This window comes from Carassius auratus, chromosome 6 (assembly GCF_003368295.1).
Source record: "Carassius auratus strain Wakin chromosome 6, ASM336829v1, whole genome shotgun sequence".
Classification (NCBI taxonomy): Eukaryota; Metazoa; Chordata; class Actinopteri; order Cypriniformes; family Cyprinidae; genus Carassius; species Carassius auratus.
The window spans coordinates 11837641-11854540 of NC_039248.1; the positions used below are offsets into that span (position 1 = coordinate 11837641).

Sequence of the window (16900 nt, forward strand, 5' to 3'; positions counted from 1 at the left end):
ACCTAATCCTAATATTCACCTCCTTTTGACACTGGTGTTCTTGGCCTTAAGTCATGATCCTGCTGATTTATATATTTAGTATTTTTGTGGAATAAAATATCCATCTTTCTGATGTTAACCATATTGCCTGACCTCTGTTTAAAATTTTGCTGAAAACATACAGTTTTGAACTCATCCTAGATCTTTCATCACATCATCCCCAAATTTGTGTCATATCATGTAATAGCAGTGGTGGTCAAAAGGCTTTCACAGGTTATATTTTTTTTATTTTATTTTTTTTATTTTGTGTGTGTGTGTGTGTGTGTGTTGTGTGTATTTTTGTTTATTTATTTATTTATTATTTATTGTAGAGCAACATGGTTTTGTGGCAACAGGAGTCAGAGGAGGGGGATTGATTTCTCCTTTGCAACATCAATCTTCACCTGCTTTTGATAGAACAGTTCCTCCTGCCCACTCTTTCAACCCACCTCAACCTGTCAACAATGCTATTTCTGATAGGTAACACTTGTCTGACCACTGGCCCTCTTTTTCAAATTCAAAATATATGTATGTGTCCTCATCTGTTTGGGTGAAACGTATCTGGTTAATTTAATATACTCATGCTTTCTAAATTTTTATGTTGTTCTTTCTAACAGTTTTGGAAGGCAGCCTGCCTTTGCATCATTTCCATTTGAGCCCGTCCGGGCTCCTCTTTTCCCAGACACCTTTACTTACCTTAACCCTGATGAAGCTACTGTTAACATTGTGGGTGTTCATCATGTTCCAGGAAGCCCAAACACACTCCACCGTACAGTTGCCACCAATACACCTCCAAGTCCTGCCCTTCAACGCAGGCTTGGTGGTCCAAGTAGCCCTGCTTTGGGACGACGTCTACCAACAGCCAATGTCGGCAGTGAACCAACCACTCCCAACAGCCCTCTTTTGGGTCGCAGCGGCAAGTTCATCCCGCCAAGCCCTGTGCTAGACCGCCATTACTCGCCTGCTCCAGTTGCTTCTAGCCCAGATCACAAAGCCCCACCTAGGGTTCAGACCACCCCATATGAGAGACATGGAGCAGAGTCCAGGCAAAGCACCACTACTTTGGTTCAGCCTGGACCTGCTACCCATTCATTTCCCCTAGAGCAATCCTGTAGCCTCTCATTGTTCCTACCCCTGGATGTAACAGCAGGATCCATTGCAGAGAATTCTAAAAGTGTTCCAACAGACAGCATAGAAAGTAGGAAAACATCCACTCCTACACAAGGACCTGCAATTGCCTCAATATATGGTAATATAAGAACTGCAGATAGAAATCTTGAAAAAAAAAGACTAAATGAAAATATGTGTGTATTTGATCAATAACTTAAGCAAACCATTTGTTCTTTTTCAGCAGATGGACCTCCAGATATAAGAATCAATATCAAATTTGTTCAAGATACATCCAAATTTTGGTACAAACCAGAAATCTCCAGGGAACAAGGTATTATATTTGATGCAAGTTTTCTCTGAATCTGTGTAAAGTGGAGCCAAACCCGTCTATCATAGGGCAGGCAAAACACTATTTTGAACATTAATGTTGTTGCAGTGTTTTGCCTTGGTAGGGATGTATCGATGACTAGTAATTAATTTACTCTTTTATATGTTTCAGCCATTTGTATTCTTAAAGATCGTGAACCAGGAGCATTTGTCATTCGAGACAGTAACTCTTTCAGAGGAGCATATGGCTTAGCCATGAAAGTAGCCTCTCCCCCTCCTACAATGCAGCAGAACAAGAAAGGTAATATAACTACATGCATTGTGCTTATCATCAATGAACAGAACTTCATCCTCATTTATCTTTTATTCTTACTTTGAAGTTGGTGACATCACAAATGAGTTGGTACGACACTTCTTGATTGAAACCAGTGCCAAAGGCGTGAGACTTAAGGGTTGCCCAAACGAGCCCTACTTTGGTAAAAAATATATATATAATAATAATAATAATAATAATGATAATAATTTCCAGTGGTGATGCTTTTATGATTTTCTGTCTACTGTGTATTGTAATAAATTAAATTGGTACCCTTTGAAAAGTAGTCTGCAGTCTTCCAATATATTAGCTTGTGTGTGTGTGTGTGTGTGTGTGTGTGTGCTATAATTTGTCCTTTGTGCATGTATGTGTTTAAGGGTGTCTGTCGGCTCTCGTATATCAACACGCAATCACACCTCTGGCTCTTCCATGCAAGCTTATGATCCCTACAAGAGGTGAGAATGCTATTATCACACAATCCCTGTAGCCCGTGTAAATGACCTCTAATCAATAGGTGCCTTTTTTTTTTTTTTGTATTCCCCTAATCACTGACTGACCTGTACTAGTCTTAATGTGTGACCTTTTTATGAACAGATCCAAATGAAGAGGCCATGGAGCTAGCCACGCCAACAAGTTCAACCATGGATTTGTTAAAACAGGGAGCAGGTGAGTGCTTCTTTCACTTCCCCTCATTGCTCTTTGTAAATCTCATTTGTCTCATAATTTCTTGTCAACTTTCTTCTACTTCAGGACCTCCTAAACCTACTGAAGATTTTTATGGTAAATATGGCACAATATTCTGTAATATCTCCAGCATTTGTGTCACTATTTGCATGCTAATTTAATAGTTACTACTGGCTATGAAAATCAACTACTCACCATGTGCATCTGAAACCAGTCCTTAAAATAAGGTGATAGCAGCTGACTTGCCTCAAATAATAGCTATGACGTCCTTTTTTTCATGTCATTCTTTGTATGTGGGACTGTTTTGGTGTTGTTTGAGATGCAAACTATATTTCACGCTTATTTTATCTCTTTCTCCCAGCATGTAATGTTTTGTACATAAACTCTGTGGAAATGGAATCACTTACTGGTCCTCAGGCTGTGGCCAAAGCCATTACTGAAACACTTGCTGCCAGATCTCCTCCTACAGCAACCAGTGTCCACTTCAAAGTGTCCACACAGGGCATCACACTCACTGACAATCAGAGGAAGTGAGTGGATTTATTATTATTCATTTTTAATGAAATAGTTACATAGACAACTTACCCAATGATTTACTCATCCTCAAACCATCCTAGGTAAATATATATATATATATTTCTTTATATATATATATATTTCTATTTCTTTTAGCTAAATTAAATCGGGTTTATATATTTAAAAAAAAATCCTGGCTCTTCCCAGCTTTATAATGGCATTGAACTGGCTATAAGATTTTGAAGCCCGAAAAACTGTATCCATACATCATAAAAAGTGTAATCTCTACAGTAGCTTCCTCTAACTGTCCTATGCACGTTCACAATGAGAGTGGCGTTCTGTCAAGAGAGAAAGAACCAGGACATCTCCAATTGTATATGTCTAAAAGAAGAAAGTCATATACACCTTTGGCTTCAGGGTGTGTAAATCATGGTTTGGGTGAAAAAAAAAATTTATAATAATTTTTGGGTGAACTACCCCTATAGGTGCTGTCTTTAGTCAAGCTTGTGTGATTTTGGAATAACCAAACTTAATTTTCCTTGTAGGATTTTTTTCCGTCGTCATTACCCAATCAACATGATCACTTACTGCAATTTGGACCCACAAGACAGAAAGTAAGTATTTTGTTTAGGTATTTTAGTTTGCTCATCTGCATGGTCCATACACTACATTTAATCATTTCAGAAATATAGTTTTACATTAAAGTTCCCCTATTATGGGTATTAATTAAATGTTCATATTTTGGTTTTACAGACTGACATGCATGCAAGAGAGTCAAATAACACTTTCATTGTCTTATAATATGCAATTATTTTTACCTTATTTGATCAACGAATCCCAAACGATTAGCTCAATGATCACTTTTAAGTAAAAGGCTATTGGTCCAATTGGTCTCATTTCCTTTTCATCTTGCCTGTAATACCTGATAAAGCAACAGTGTTACCAGGGAAACCGCTATTTTACCTCTCCAAAAGAATGAATTCGCATTTTCATTGCAAAAACACCAAGAAGTGGGTGGGCAATATGATGACTATAAGTTGATGTCTACATGAAACAGCTTGGGTTTCAATGATTCAGAGTCGACCTTTTCTTTTGAGAGACCGTAACTTACTATACACGGTGCACTTTAAGATTTAAAACTTTGCAGGATTGTTTCATTCACTTAGAGCTGTTACACACTGCATGAAAGGTAATTTCCCAAAAATCCATAATGGGGCACTGTAAATTCAGTAAGAGTTTGTATCCCATTGTTTTCACAGGTGGAATAAAGCAGAAGGTGGTGTAGCAATGTGAGTATACCACATTAAATCAATGTCAATAATTTTGTTAAATATTCAACAAAAAATGACTAACATGACTTTACTCTGGTTTATAATACAGACTATTTGGGTTTGTGGCTCGAAAACAAGGAAGCACGACTGACAATGTGACTCATCTGTTTGCTGAGCTGGAACCAGATCAGTCTTCTTCAACCATTGTCCATTTTGTCTCCAAAGTCATGCTGAACACCCAGAAACCTTGAGTGATCATCTAGCAACCATCTTGGTTTCTCCATGAATCTGAATTTTTTTCACCAAAGAGGATTTGGTTATACTTAACTCATTTTCCCAGAGTGGATTATTCTTTTTACATACATTATTATTTTATTTTTGTTGAATAACTCTGGTGGTTGGGCTCTTACTCTTTCTTCTTTGTGAAGATCGTGCTGTAAAAAAAATGCAGATTAAGAATATGTCAGGGTTAAAGTACTGTAGTAAGTGTAAATGACAGGGATAAAGTTTGTCTCTTTGGCCTTCTTTATCAGGAGGCTGGACTTTACAAAAAAGAAAATACAAATAAAAAATATAAATAATATTTAGAGAAAAATGCCAGTATTGTGATTGAACAACCAAAGGTAGAGTTCAGAAAAAATAAGGTCTGACGATCATTTTATTTTTATTTTGTAAAAAAGATTAAAAGATAAGATTGAACAAGTCAAAAACTCAAAAATTTTCTTTCTCTGTCCTCCTGTGAAAAGTATGAAGAAGCCATTTTGCATGTTTGCTTGCAAGAATCACAAGAGTAAGTCATTTTCTCTGAATTCAGAGGACATTAGTTTGCTCTGCTGTTACTCAGAAAAGCATTTTGCAGAACTTAGCTTTTCGCTTTAAATAACAGACCAAATCTCATAAAAAAAAGTGGTCCAAAAATGGCAGAAAATCACCTTGCCAAACTGATAACCACATAGAGACTTGCTACACTTGCCTGCGGACATGGAAATAGCAACTACACTGCAGTCACTGGAAACTTTATGCTGAGATTCTATATCCATATGGAAAGAAAAGAACACTGGCTCTACCCACAAATGTCCTGGCTGTGGTACTAGATGTTTAGCTTTTTCTGAACTGTGCTCAACATCCCATTCACAGCTTTGCCCCAGTCAGTGACAATTATAAGACAACATTTTGTTGCATACTGTTTGAGTGCATGGGTAGATCCATTTTGTACTTGTCTTTAAGATATATTATGACAAACTATGACATTTAATGAATATTTATTTTTGTTGCAGTATTACTCATGGTTAACTAATATTAAAATATAGTGTCTATAGTCTACAGAAGAAGAAAAAACTTGACTTAAAAGTTAAAAGAAATTATTTTAGCTAAAATATCAAAATCAGGTTTTGAGAAGCTCTTGATGTAAAATGTATGTTACAGTTTTTGTCTTTATTTGAATGTGTGTTCACTTTGTCACTGTGTTAGGTGATTTAGAATGAAAAGGCATGTTTGTGAAAGAAACTGAAAAAAAAAAAAATTTTAGATTTAAAAAAAAGCACCAATTAATATGTGTATAGAAATTTGCCATGAGTGCTGCCATTATGTGTGTGATTAAAATAGCTCCTGGATTGATGTGGATTATGTTATTGGTCAAAGAGAGGTCATTTATTTGCTGTTTTATGTGGAAATGTAAAAGAGGCAATGTAACAATATGTTTGCCAAATGTATATAGAATTTTGTGTAATGCGCGTTCCATTCTGTCATTGACTACTGTAGGTTGTTATAGTAGGTACATTCTCTGTTCACCATTATGAAGTGCTTTATAATCATAGATGGGCAAAAGAGATGGAATATTTAAAAGTAATAATAATCTAAAGTAACTGACAGGATGAAAAGTGTTTTATTATAGATTTCTCTATAACAAGAGGCAATGGTGGTACACATAAACTCTGAGTTAAGTAAGCCATTAGTAGAAAGTCAAAGCAATTCACCTAAAATGTGTTAGCAGTGCAATATTTACTGTCAGGTTTTACTGTTTTTCAAATGTAAGTTAGTAAGGAGAGCGATCATGGATGAAATGAGAGAAACTGTGGGGTTTACAGTCAATTTTGTCTATTTTCAAATGGTCAAAAAGGAGCAATTTGACAGACCATGTGCAGTTGAAAATAAAAAAGTAAAAAAAAAAATCATAAAATGAACCATTTGGTAAATGGTGATCATCCTGAAATACATTGAAAGCTATGTCCATTATCTTGTGTTTAAACTGATGTCATTCTGTGTTATTATAATAGTGATAATAATCAGTGCTGTATGAGTTTCTCAGCAGATTTCAGTGTTTCACATTAAGCAGCAAATATCAATACACAGCATTAGATTCAGCAAAGGAGAAAATATTTTTTGTTCCACAGTGATCAATGAAGCCTTAAACAACACAATTGCTGCAGCAACCCTCTTATTAAAATTAAATTGTTACACCACAAACTGATTCAATAACAGGTGACTTAGAGCTTAAACAATGACTTCCCTCAATCATGATACTCTTTATTATTTGCTATTTACAGGCATAAAAAGATAGCTCTTTGCCAGATACAATTAATGCAACATGACCTAGTATAGGCCAATAAAGTTCCTAATTCAGTATCCCATGTTTAATAAAATAAGTTGAGGCAAGGATTACTGATGACAGTAAACAAAGTTCTCCATGCTTCTCCATTCTCTATGTTCTTTTTCAATCCTGTGCACAAAGAAATTACCATACAGAAAAGGTTTTCTGAGTTATGTGTTGAAGCTCTTCACTGGCCCACCTGAACCCATTCACCTTCAGGATCAACAGGACCTCAGTGATGCTCATCCGAATAAGTCAAGTCAAGTCACCTTTATTTTTATAGCGCTTTAAACTAAATACACTGACTCAAAGCAACTGAACAACATTCATTAGGAAAACAGTGTCAATAATGCAAAATGACAGTTAAAGGCAGTTTATCATTGAATTCAGTGATGTCATCTCTGTTCAGTTTAAATAGTGTCTGTGCATTTATTTGCAAATCAAGTCAATGATATCGATGTAGATGAAGTGGAAACATGCGTACGCCAGTTCCTGCGCAAAAGGTGGGATTTATAAAGAAAAACTTGACGTGAAAATATGCGCACCTACACGCAAACTCTGACCCATGCATATGCACATTTTGAAGACAAAGCAGTTTGGCGACACTGATGGTGAGTTGAGGAACTGACTGCGGATAAAGGGAATTAACCCTTTGCAAAATGCCAAAATTTACTTTGACATATTTCAATATTTACAATACTTACAAGTTGCTCATAGGTCCCGGTTAAAACAAAAAATACTAACAACATTAAATCACCATTATGAGTCCTAAAGATACATATATGCATGTTTAGTAAATTTAATTTCTTTCACTTCCATTCTTAATAGTGGTAGGCCGTTATCGCCGTTAACGTGCTGCGTTAACGCGAGACTCTAATCGGGCGATAAAAAAAATATCGCCGTTAATCTATTCTCAAAGTTGGGTTGGGAGCTGGGTCTATACTAAGCAAGCTATGATGACTTTCACCTTGATATTTTATATAACCGACTGGCTGAGGCCAGCCTAACGGACAGTGACACTGAACCGAGTTCTCTTCTGCGAAGTTCTCCTCAAAGTCCCTCCTGCACCGGAACGAACAAATACAAATCACAGTTTGAAACAAACAACAAAATGTGAAAGAGCCCGATTCTGTACTCGCAGTGTTCTGGTGTTCAGGGCTCACGCAGAGAAAGGCGTCTCGAGACGCTAAAAACAAGCGAATTTGCTTATTTTTGCTCTAGTGCCGACAAATACATACGAAATATGTCAAAATATCCACATTGGAAATTATGCTCGAAAAAACAGTCAGTTATTTCTTAAGTTAAAGTAAACAGTTGAGGAAAAAAAGGGGTTGTATTATATTGGATGCGTTCATCGTCTCTTAAAGGGATTTAGCTACTAATTTAGCTACTGGCTGCTGTAATGTTAATCCAAGAAAATGAAAATGAAAATCACTTACTGCTCTTGACTACTTTGTAGTTTTAACAGTCAAACCAAAAATTATTCAGACACCAGATATATTTTTTGCTATATATAGCAAAACTGTAATAATGTGAGAAATGTTGAAGGTGTCTGAATAAATGTAGGTTTCATTGTATATTTCATTTTTACATTGAAGACTATCCAGTGCTTCTTTACATTTAATTATTTAGTTTCTGTACCTTGACACCTACAAACTTGAGCCATTTTAATCTAGATTAATCTAGATTAATTTCAAGATCACAGTGAGATTAATCTAGATAAAAAAAATTAATCTATGCCCACCTCTAATTCTTAAATGGATGTAGGCCTATCACTCATTATGTGATTAATGTGATAAGGTGTAAATGATTAAATATGATCGCTGAAAACATAAATAGCCTACTGCAGCAACACTTAAGTGCATATTGTATGATGGATGCGCTGCTACTGCTGGAAGACTATGCCAATAGCAGACTTCCGAGGGAAAGAGTATTCAGGGACCGTGATGATTTCCTAGCCCATGATGATGAGTGGCTAATAAGCCACTTTAGATTTCCTAGAGCCATGCTCTTGGGTCTGTGTGCTGAACTTGGCCCAGCATTACAAAGAACAACAACACGGAACCGCGCCATCCTGGTACCAACCCAAGTACTTTCAGTTTTAGGATTTTTGGCAACCGGGACATATCAGTGGGAAATTGGCGACAGGTAACTAAATGTACTTTTTTTAAAGCAAAACCTTATTGATTTTAACATTCCTATTAATTTGTCATAGGTCTGGGATTTCACAGCCATCCCTAAGCTCATTAATGCCTGCAGTTTTGAAAGGGATTATTCAAATGACCAATCGATACATAAAGTTTCCTTACACTGTTGGAGAACAGGTCAATATCAAAAGGCAATTTGCAGCAATTTCCGGTTTCCCAAATGTAATCGGCGCAATCGACTGCACTCATATTGCTATAAGGGCTCCATATGTAGATTAATTCATTTATGTGAATCGCAAACATGTGCATTCAATAAATGTGCAAATTATATGTGACGCCAACTTGACTCTAAGGAATGTTGTGGCACGATGGCCTGGTTCTACACATGGCTCTTTTATTCTAGCGCACAGCAGTTGTAGGGAATCGACTTAGGGCAGGTGCCGTTCGCAATGGCTGGCTTCTGGGTAAGTAACTGCATATAATTGTTTTTACATAACAGTTAAAGCCTATTGTACAAATAATCTGATACTTTACAGGTGACAGCGGTTACCCGCTCAGGCGCTGGCTACTCACGCCATTCTCAAACCCTCAGAGCGCAGAAGAAGTGCGCTTTAATGATACCCACCCTCGTGCACGCTCAGTAGTTGAGAGAGCCATTAGACTCCTCAAGTGTAGATGGCGTTGCCTTGATGGTTCGGGCGGTAGACTTTGATGTCAACCAAAAAAGTATGCCAGATCATCATAGTGTGCGCTATTTTACACAACATTGCACTGATGAATGGTATCCCTGTTCCTCCCGACCTACCACAACACCAGCATGAAGAGCCTGACCCACACTCCCCTCCCCAACAAGAAGGACATCATCAGGAAGCAATGCTCCGTCAGGAAGTAATGCGCCATTTGTGAAGAACAAAATTTTTTAACAAGATCTTTTAATGTAGATGCAATGTCACCCAGCACAACCCTTATTTGCTTAAGCTCATCTGCGATTACAGTAATTGCATTAATGGTGTCTCTCTGTGTCTGCAGAACAGCCTCTGTCAGCACTCAGCCACTTCCAGCCGTGCCATACGGTCGGGACGCACTTGTGCTGGGGACCTCGGGAAACTCCATAGCCCCTGCAGACTCTGCGCTGGGAGTTTCGTCACACTGGGCTCCCGCAGACTCTGCAAGAATAAGGACTAAACCAATTATGTAATTTATTTTGTTTAATTGAGCACACAAGCAATAAAGTTATTAACCTGGTTCCCCTGTATCCAGCACATCTGTGTCTCCCTCCCTCTCAGACACAATGCCACACACACTGGTTTGGCCGAGAATCGAGGCCATTCGGGTCTCCATCGGGGACAAATCGGGGGCGACTTTGCCCACCCCCGGTCTCACACACACACTCTGTCGGTGAGAGGCAAGCAGTTTCTTTGCTCCCACCTTAAGATCGGACCACTTCTTTTTTTTTCATTTGGAACCGTCCTGTTTGCCGAAACAACTGCAGTGATGTGTTGCTACTCTAAATATTTTTTTATTGGTAATTCCACTGCTGTGACCACCAAACAAAATAGCCTTCCTTTCATCCACCTCACTCACAAGAACCTCTATTTCGGCCTCAGAGAAATTTCACTTCTTGACCTTGCTCTCCATTGCTGCCATGATTTTGTTTTTAAAAAAACACTAATTTCCTTGCTCCTTTTAATATGCATGGCCAATGAGGTAATTTGGATTGTCTATACATGGTTGAATGTGGGCGGATAAAGGGCGCACAGTTTTATAAATGAAGCCCCTGGTCTCCGCTGTCTTTCAGGGCTGTAGAGGTCCTTTTCTAGGTGCTGATTCACCATCTGGTCTGGATACGTACTGGATCTGGGTGACTGCAGTGACCCTCTGATCTGGATAGAGACTGGATCTGGTGGCTACAGTGACCTCGGAATAAGAGAGAAACAGACTAATATTAGCGTAGATGCCATTCGTCTAATGATGTAGCAAGCACATCGGGTGTTATGGGAAGTGTTCCTGGTTCCGGTTTACCTAATTAATCCAGCCTAAAAATCCTTTGACGGATTTGGATATTAAAAACATAGTAGTATGTTATATGTAAGCCAGGTTAAAGAGATGGGTCTTTAATCTAGATTTAAACTGCAAGAGTGTGTCTGCCTCTCGAACAATGTTAGGTAGGTTATTCCAGAGTTTCGGAGCCAAATAAGAAAATGATCTGCCGCCCGCAGTTGATTTTGATATTCTAGGTATTACCAAATTGCCTGAGTTTTGAGAACGTAGCAGACGTAGAGGATTATAATGTAAAAGGAGCTCATTCAAATACTGAGGTGCTAAACAATTCAAGGCTTTATAAGTAATAAGCAATATTTTAAAATCTTTATGATGTTTGATAGGGAGCCAGTGCAGTGTTGACAGGACCGGGCTAATGTGGTCATACTTCCTGGTTCTAGTAAGGACTCTTGCTGCTGCATTTTCGACTAGCTGTAGTTTTTTTACTAAGCATGCAGAACAACCACCCAATAAAGCATTACAATAATCTAACTTTGAGGTCATAAATGCATGGATTAACATTTCTGCATTTGTCATTGAGAGCATATCAATGGAAGACGGCTCTGCCTATCTCCACCCATGTTCCCTAGATTTAGAAGATTTCAGAAGCACGCACAGTGGTTCCTTCCCCCTCTATGAACTCGCAGCTGCCGCTACTTATCTCAGAGGAGATTAATATTGTTTGCGTGACTAAGCGTCTTGCGTGTTGCATGCAACGCATGTATTACATCATTTTCAGTTTTGATGTGAATCTTACCAAAACCAGACCGTCTTTACTCGTCTGATTGTTTGTTTGCATTAAATTCTGAGGAATATAATGACTCACTCTGAGAAATGATATATACTGGAGGGGCTGCTGGGTGGGAGCAGCCCTCTCAGTCTATCGTCAGAGCTTGCCCCTGCGTCGGGACCGGAGGCTGAAGCAATGCTCTGACTCAGGGTTTTCCCAGTCTAAGGGGGATCTGATGTGCGTCTGGCGCCGGTACAGGATGGCTGCCTCCGTGACGAGCTCCGCATATGTTTTTGTGTTTTTGTTAGTTTGTCCTGTCTTTAGTTATATTCCTGCCATCAGTTTCACCAGGGAAGAACTGCTGAACATTCGGCAGAACACACCACAGGATATTTTACCGGATTTCAATTATTCAGACGTTTTACTGAACGTTGTTATCGGAGGAGCGGCGGCGCTGATCAAGCGCTTCAGGACGCGCAGACGGGGGAAGCGAGCGGGAGCGCTCGTCAGACTCAGGAAGCGCGGATTTCGAACGCCGTTGCCTAGCATCCATCTGGCAAATCTCCGCTCTCTACCCAACAAAACGGACGAACTCCTTCTGCTTTCTCGGACAAATAAGGATTTCACACACTCTGCTGCTCTGTGTTTCACGGAAACCTGGCTGAATGACACCATACCGGACAGCGCGCTCCATCTGCCGGGCTTTCAGCTGTTTAGAGCGGATCGTGACACAGAATCAACGGGGAAATCGCGTGGTGGCGGGACATGCTTTTACATCAATGAACGGTGGTGTACAGATGTAACTGTGTTAAAGAAGACGTGCTGCTCAAATCTCGAAACACTCTTCATTAACTGCAAGCCGTTCTATTCGCCGCGGGAGTTTCACTCGTTCATTCTGGTCAGTGTTTACATCCATCCCCAAGCGCATGTGAGCTCAGCTTTACAGAAACTCGCTGATCAGATCACAGACACAGAACAACAACACCCGGACTCTGTTTTAATCATTCTCGGGGACTTTAATAAAGCCAATCTGTCCCGTGAACTGCCAAAATACAGACAGCATGTTACTTGTCCCACAAGAGACAGTAATATATTGGATCACTGCTACACCACAATAAAGGATGCATTTCACTCTGTTCCACGAGCAGCTTTGGGACGTTCTGATCACCTTCTGGTTCATCTAATACCGTCCTACAGGCAGAAACTAAAATCAGCTAAACCTGTATCAAGGACTGTAAAAAGATGGACTAATGAAGCAGAGCAGGATTTACAATCTTGTTTTGACCTCACTGATTGGAGTGTTTTTGAAGCTGCTACCACCGATCTGGATGAACTCACAGAGACCGTAACATCATATATCAGTTTCTGTGAGGATATGTGTATTCCTACAAAGACTCAACTAATTTACAATAATGACAAACCGTGGTTCACTGCAAAACTCAGACAGCTCCGTCAGGCCAAAGAAGATGCTTACGTGAAGGGGGACAATGTCTTGTATAAACAGGCTAAATACACATTGGAAAAGGAGATCAAAGTGGCAAAGAGGAATTATTCTGAAAAAATAAGGACTCAGTTCACTTCCAACGACTCCGCATCAGTGTGGAAAAGTCTAAAGAAGATCACCAATTACAAGACACCACCCCCCAGCACCGTAGAGAATCAACGACTGGCAGACGATCTGAACGAGTTTTACTGCAGGTTTGAAAGAACACCCATCACCTGCCCTGAACGCCTCCCCACAAAACCATTCACACCCTTCACAACTCCTGCAACCAGCCCTGAATGCCTCTCCAAACTACCGTTCACACCATTAACAGCTCCTGCAACCCATCCTGAACACTTCTCCAATCAAGCACTCTCACCATCCACACCTCCTGCATCCCCCCTCTCCCCCACACCTGCAATTCAGATCAGCGAGGATGCGGTGCGCCAGGTCTTCCGGAAGCAGAAAAGGAAAAAAGCACCAGGCCCAGATTGTGTTACACCAGCCTGTCTAAAATCCTGTGCTGACCAGCTGGCCCCCATCTTCACACAGATCTTCAACAGATCGCTGGAGCTGTGCGAAGTCCCTTCATGCCTCAAACGCTCCACCATCATCCCCATCCCTAAGAAACCCACAATTACAGGACTAAATGACTACAGGCCTGTGGCTCTAACGTCTGTAGTCATGAAGTCATTTGAAAAACTGGTGCTGGGCCACCTGAAGGACATCACTGGGCCCTTGCTGGATCCTCTTCAGTTTGCCTACAGAGCAAACAGGTCTGTGGACGATGCAGTAAACATTGGACTGCATTATGTTCTGCAACACCTAGACAGACCGGGGACTTATGTGAGGATCCTGTTTGTGGACTTCAGCTCGGCCTTCAACACGATCATCCCAAACCTCCTCCTGCCCAAACTAAATCAGCTCTCCGTGCCCACCTCCGTCTGTCAGTGGATCAACAGCTTCCTGACAGACAGGCAGCAGCTAGTGAGGCTGGGAAAATACACATCCAGCACCCGTACAATCAGCACCGGAGCTCCCCAGGGCTGTGTCCTCTCCCCACTGCTCTTCTCCCTGTACACTAATGATTGCACATCTAAGGACCTCTCTGTCAAGCTCCTGAAGTTTGCAGATGACACCACACTCATCGGCCTCATTCAGGACGGTGACGAGTCTGCTTACAGACAGGAGGTAAAAGAGCTGGCTGTCTGGTGCAGTCTCAACAACCTGGAGCTTAACACCCTCAAAACAGTGGAGATGATCGTGGACTTCAGGAGAAACCCCCCTGCACTCTCCCCACTCACCATCATGAACAGCCCTGTGACTGCAGTGGAGTCATTCAGGTTCCTGGGAACCACCATCTCTCAGGACCTGAAGTGGGACATTCACATTGACTCCATTGTGAAAAAGGCCCAGCAGAGGTTGTACTTTCTCCGCCAGCTGAGGAAGTTTAACCTGCCACAGGAGCTGCTGAAACAGTTCTACTCCACCATCATTGAATCCATCCTCTGCACTTCAGTAACTGTCTGGTTCAGCTCAGCTTCTAAATCTGACCTCAGAAGACTACAGAGAGTAGTCCGGACTGCTGAGCGAATCATCGGTTCAACTCTCCCATCTATTCAAGAACTGTACTTATCCAGAGTGAGAAAAAGGGCTGTCAAAATCACTCTGGACCCCTCACATCCAGCACACTCCCTCTTTGAACTGTTGCCATCTGGTCGACGCTACAGAGCACTGAGCACTAGAACGACCAGACACAGGACCAGTTTCTTCCCTCAGGCAATCCATCTCATGAACAGCTGATAATAACGGCGGACACACTACACTTTATATTTATACACACATACACTTTATTTATCTAACACACATACTTAGTATACACTTAAATTTTGCACACAATATATATGTACATACATAACTTCATTTTGTAATATACTTGCCTACAATTGTCATTTGTATATTGTTATTTACTATCTACTTATTTGTATTTTTTATTCTTTTATCATGTGTTTTATGTTCTGTCGCTGTCATTCTGTTGTACTGCGGAGCTTCTGTCACGAAAACAAATTCCTCGTATGTGTAAACATACCTGGCAATAAAGCTCATTCTGATTCTGATTCTGATTCTGATGTACTGGTCGTACTTCAGGCTGGGAGGCCCTCGTGATAGTCCACCCCAAGCAGGTCTGGTTATGGAACAGGAAGTAAAAACCCTATTAGAGAAGGAGGCCATTGAGGTGGTCCCTCAAGAGAGTCCAGGTTCTACAGCCGGTATTTCATAGTTCCAAAGAAGGATGGTGAGTTGCGTCCGATTATAGACTTGAGGGTCTTAAATCGTTCAGTTATGAGATTGAAGTTCAAAATGCTCACGATCAAGCATGTTATAGCTCAGATCAGGTTCGAGGACTGGGTTGTCACAATAGATCTCAAAGATGCATACTTCCACATATCCATCCTTGCACAACACAGGAAGTTTCTGAGGTTCGCTTTCGGAGTCGAAGCCTACAAATATCGAGTACTTCCCTTCGGCCTTGCACTCTCACCCCACACGTTCACAAAATGTGTAGATGCGGCTCTGGTTCCTTTGCGCATGCAGGGCATCCGCATTCTCAACTATATCGATGATTAGTTGATTTTAGCTCAGTCAGAGCAGGTTGGGGCTCTGCATCGAGATGTTGTTCTCGCACATATGGGGGAGCTGGGTTTGAGACTGAATACCAAGAAGAGTGTACTTTCTCCGGTTCAGAGAACCACTTATCTAGGCGTGGTATGAGATTCGACCGCGATGCAGGCACGATTGTCCCCTGCTCGTATCGAGTCGATCCTCATCTCAGTCGAGAGAGTCAGAGAAGGCCAGACACTCACTGTCAAACAATTTCAAAGATTGTTGGGTCTGATGGCAGCTGCATCCAATGTGATACCTCTTGGCCTGCTGTACATGAGACCCCTACAGTGGTGGCTCAAGACCAAGGGATTTTCCCCGAGGGGCAATCCACTTCGCACTATCAAGGTCATGTAGCGCTGCCTCCATGCCTTAGACATGTTGAAGACCTTGGTTCTTGAGTCGGGGCCGGTGCTGAGAGCTCCTTGTCGTTGTGTAATACTAGCAACGGATGCATCCCTCACTGGCTGGAGTGCAGTCATGAGTGGCCATCCTGCCCGTGGTCTGTGGAGCGGTCGCCATCTGACAAGGCATATCAATTATCTAGAAATGCTAGCAGTTTATCGTGCACTGAAGCACTTCCTCCCAGACCTAAGGGGTCACCATGTGTTGGTGTGCACCGACAACACATCGGTGGTCTCTTACATCAACCACCAGGGAGGTCTGCGTTCCAGATGCTTGTGTGGTCCCAGAGCAAACTCCTCTCATTAAGAGCAGTATATATTCCTGGGAAACTAAATAAGGGATCAGACATACTATTGAGGCAGGGGCCGAGGACCGGGGAATGGAGGCTTCACCCCGAGGTGGTGAAGCAGATATGGAGAGTTTTTGGCAGGGCTCAAGTAGGCCTTTTTGCGACTCAAGAGACATCTCAATGTCCCCTTTAGTTCTCTCTAGATCATCCAAATCCTCTGGGACTGGACACTATGGTACAGACCTGGCTGAGGCTTTGTCTGTACACCTTTCCCCCTATTGCCTTGCTCTCGAGTTCTGGCGAGGGCACACCGGGA

At 41.1% G+C, this 16900-nt stretch overlaps 1 protein-coding gene across 2 annotated transcripts in view; it reads left to right on the forward strand.

The window, feature by feature from the left end:
• Nucleotides 1–5865, forward strand: part of tns1a (tensin 1a) — an 82713-nt gene extending 76848 nt beyond the window's left edge. For both annotated transcript variants that reach the window (XM_026261949.1, XM_026261948.1), the window contains 12 exons: nucleotides 351–498; nucleotides 636–1267; nucleotides 1370–1459; nucleotides 1628–1756; nucleotides 1836–1931; nucleotides 2146–2223; nucleotides 2363–2434; nucleotides 2519–2548; nucleotides 2814–2982; nucleotides 3514–3582; nucleotides 4228–4257; nucleotides 4349–5865. In XM_026261949.1, the coding sequence (XP_026117734.1) occupies nucleotides 351–498; nucleotides 636–1267; nucleotides 1370–1459; nucleotides 1628–1756; nucleotides 1836–1931; nucleotides 2146–2223; nucleotides 2363–2434; nucleotides 2519–2548; nucleotides 2814–2982; nucleotides 3514–3582; nucleotides 4228–4257; nucleotides 4349–4490 (1685 nt within the window). In that variant the 3' untranslated portion in view covers nucleotides 4491–5865. The remainder of the gene's footprint in view (nucleotides 1–350; nucleotides 499–635; nucleotides 1268–1369; nucleotides 1460–1627; nucleotides 1757–1835; nucleotides 1932–2145; nucleotides 2224–2362; nucleotides 2435–2518; nucleotides 2549–2813; nucleotides 2983–3513; nucleotides 3583–4227; nucleotides 4258–4348) is intronic.
• Nucleotides 5866–16900: the final 11035 nt, after the last annotated feature.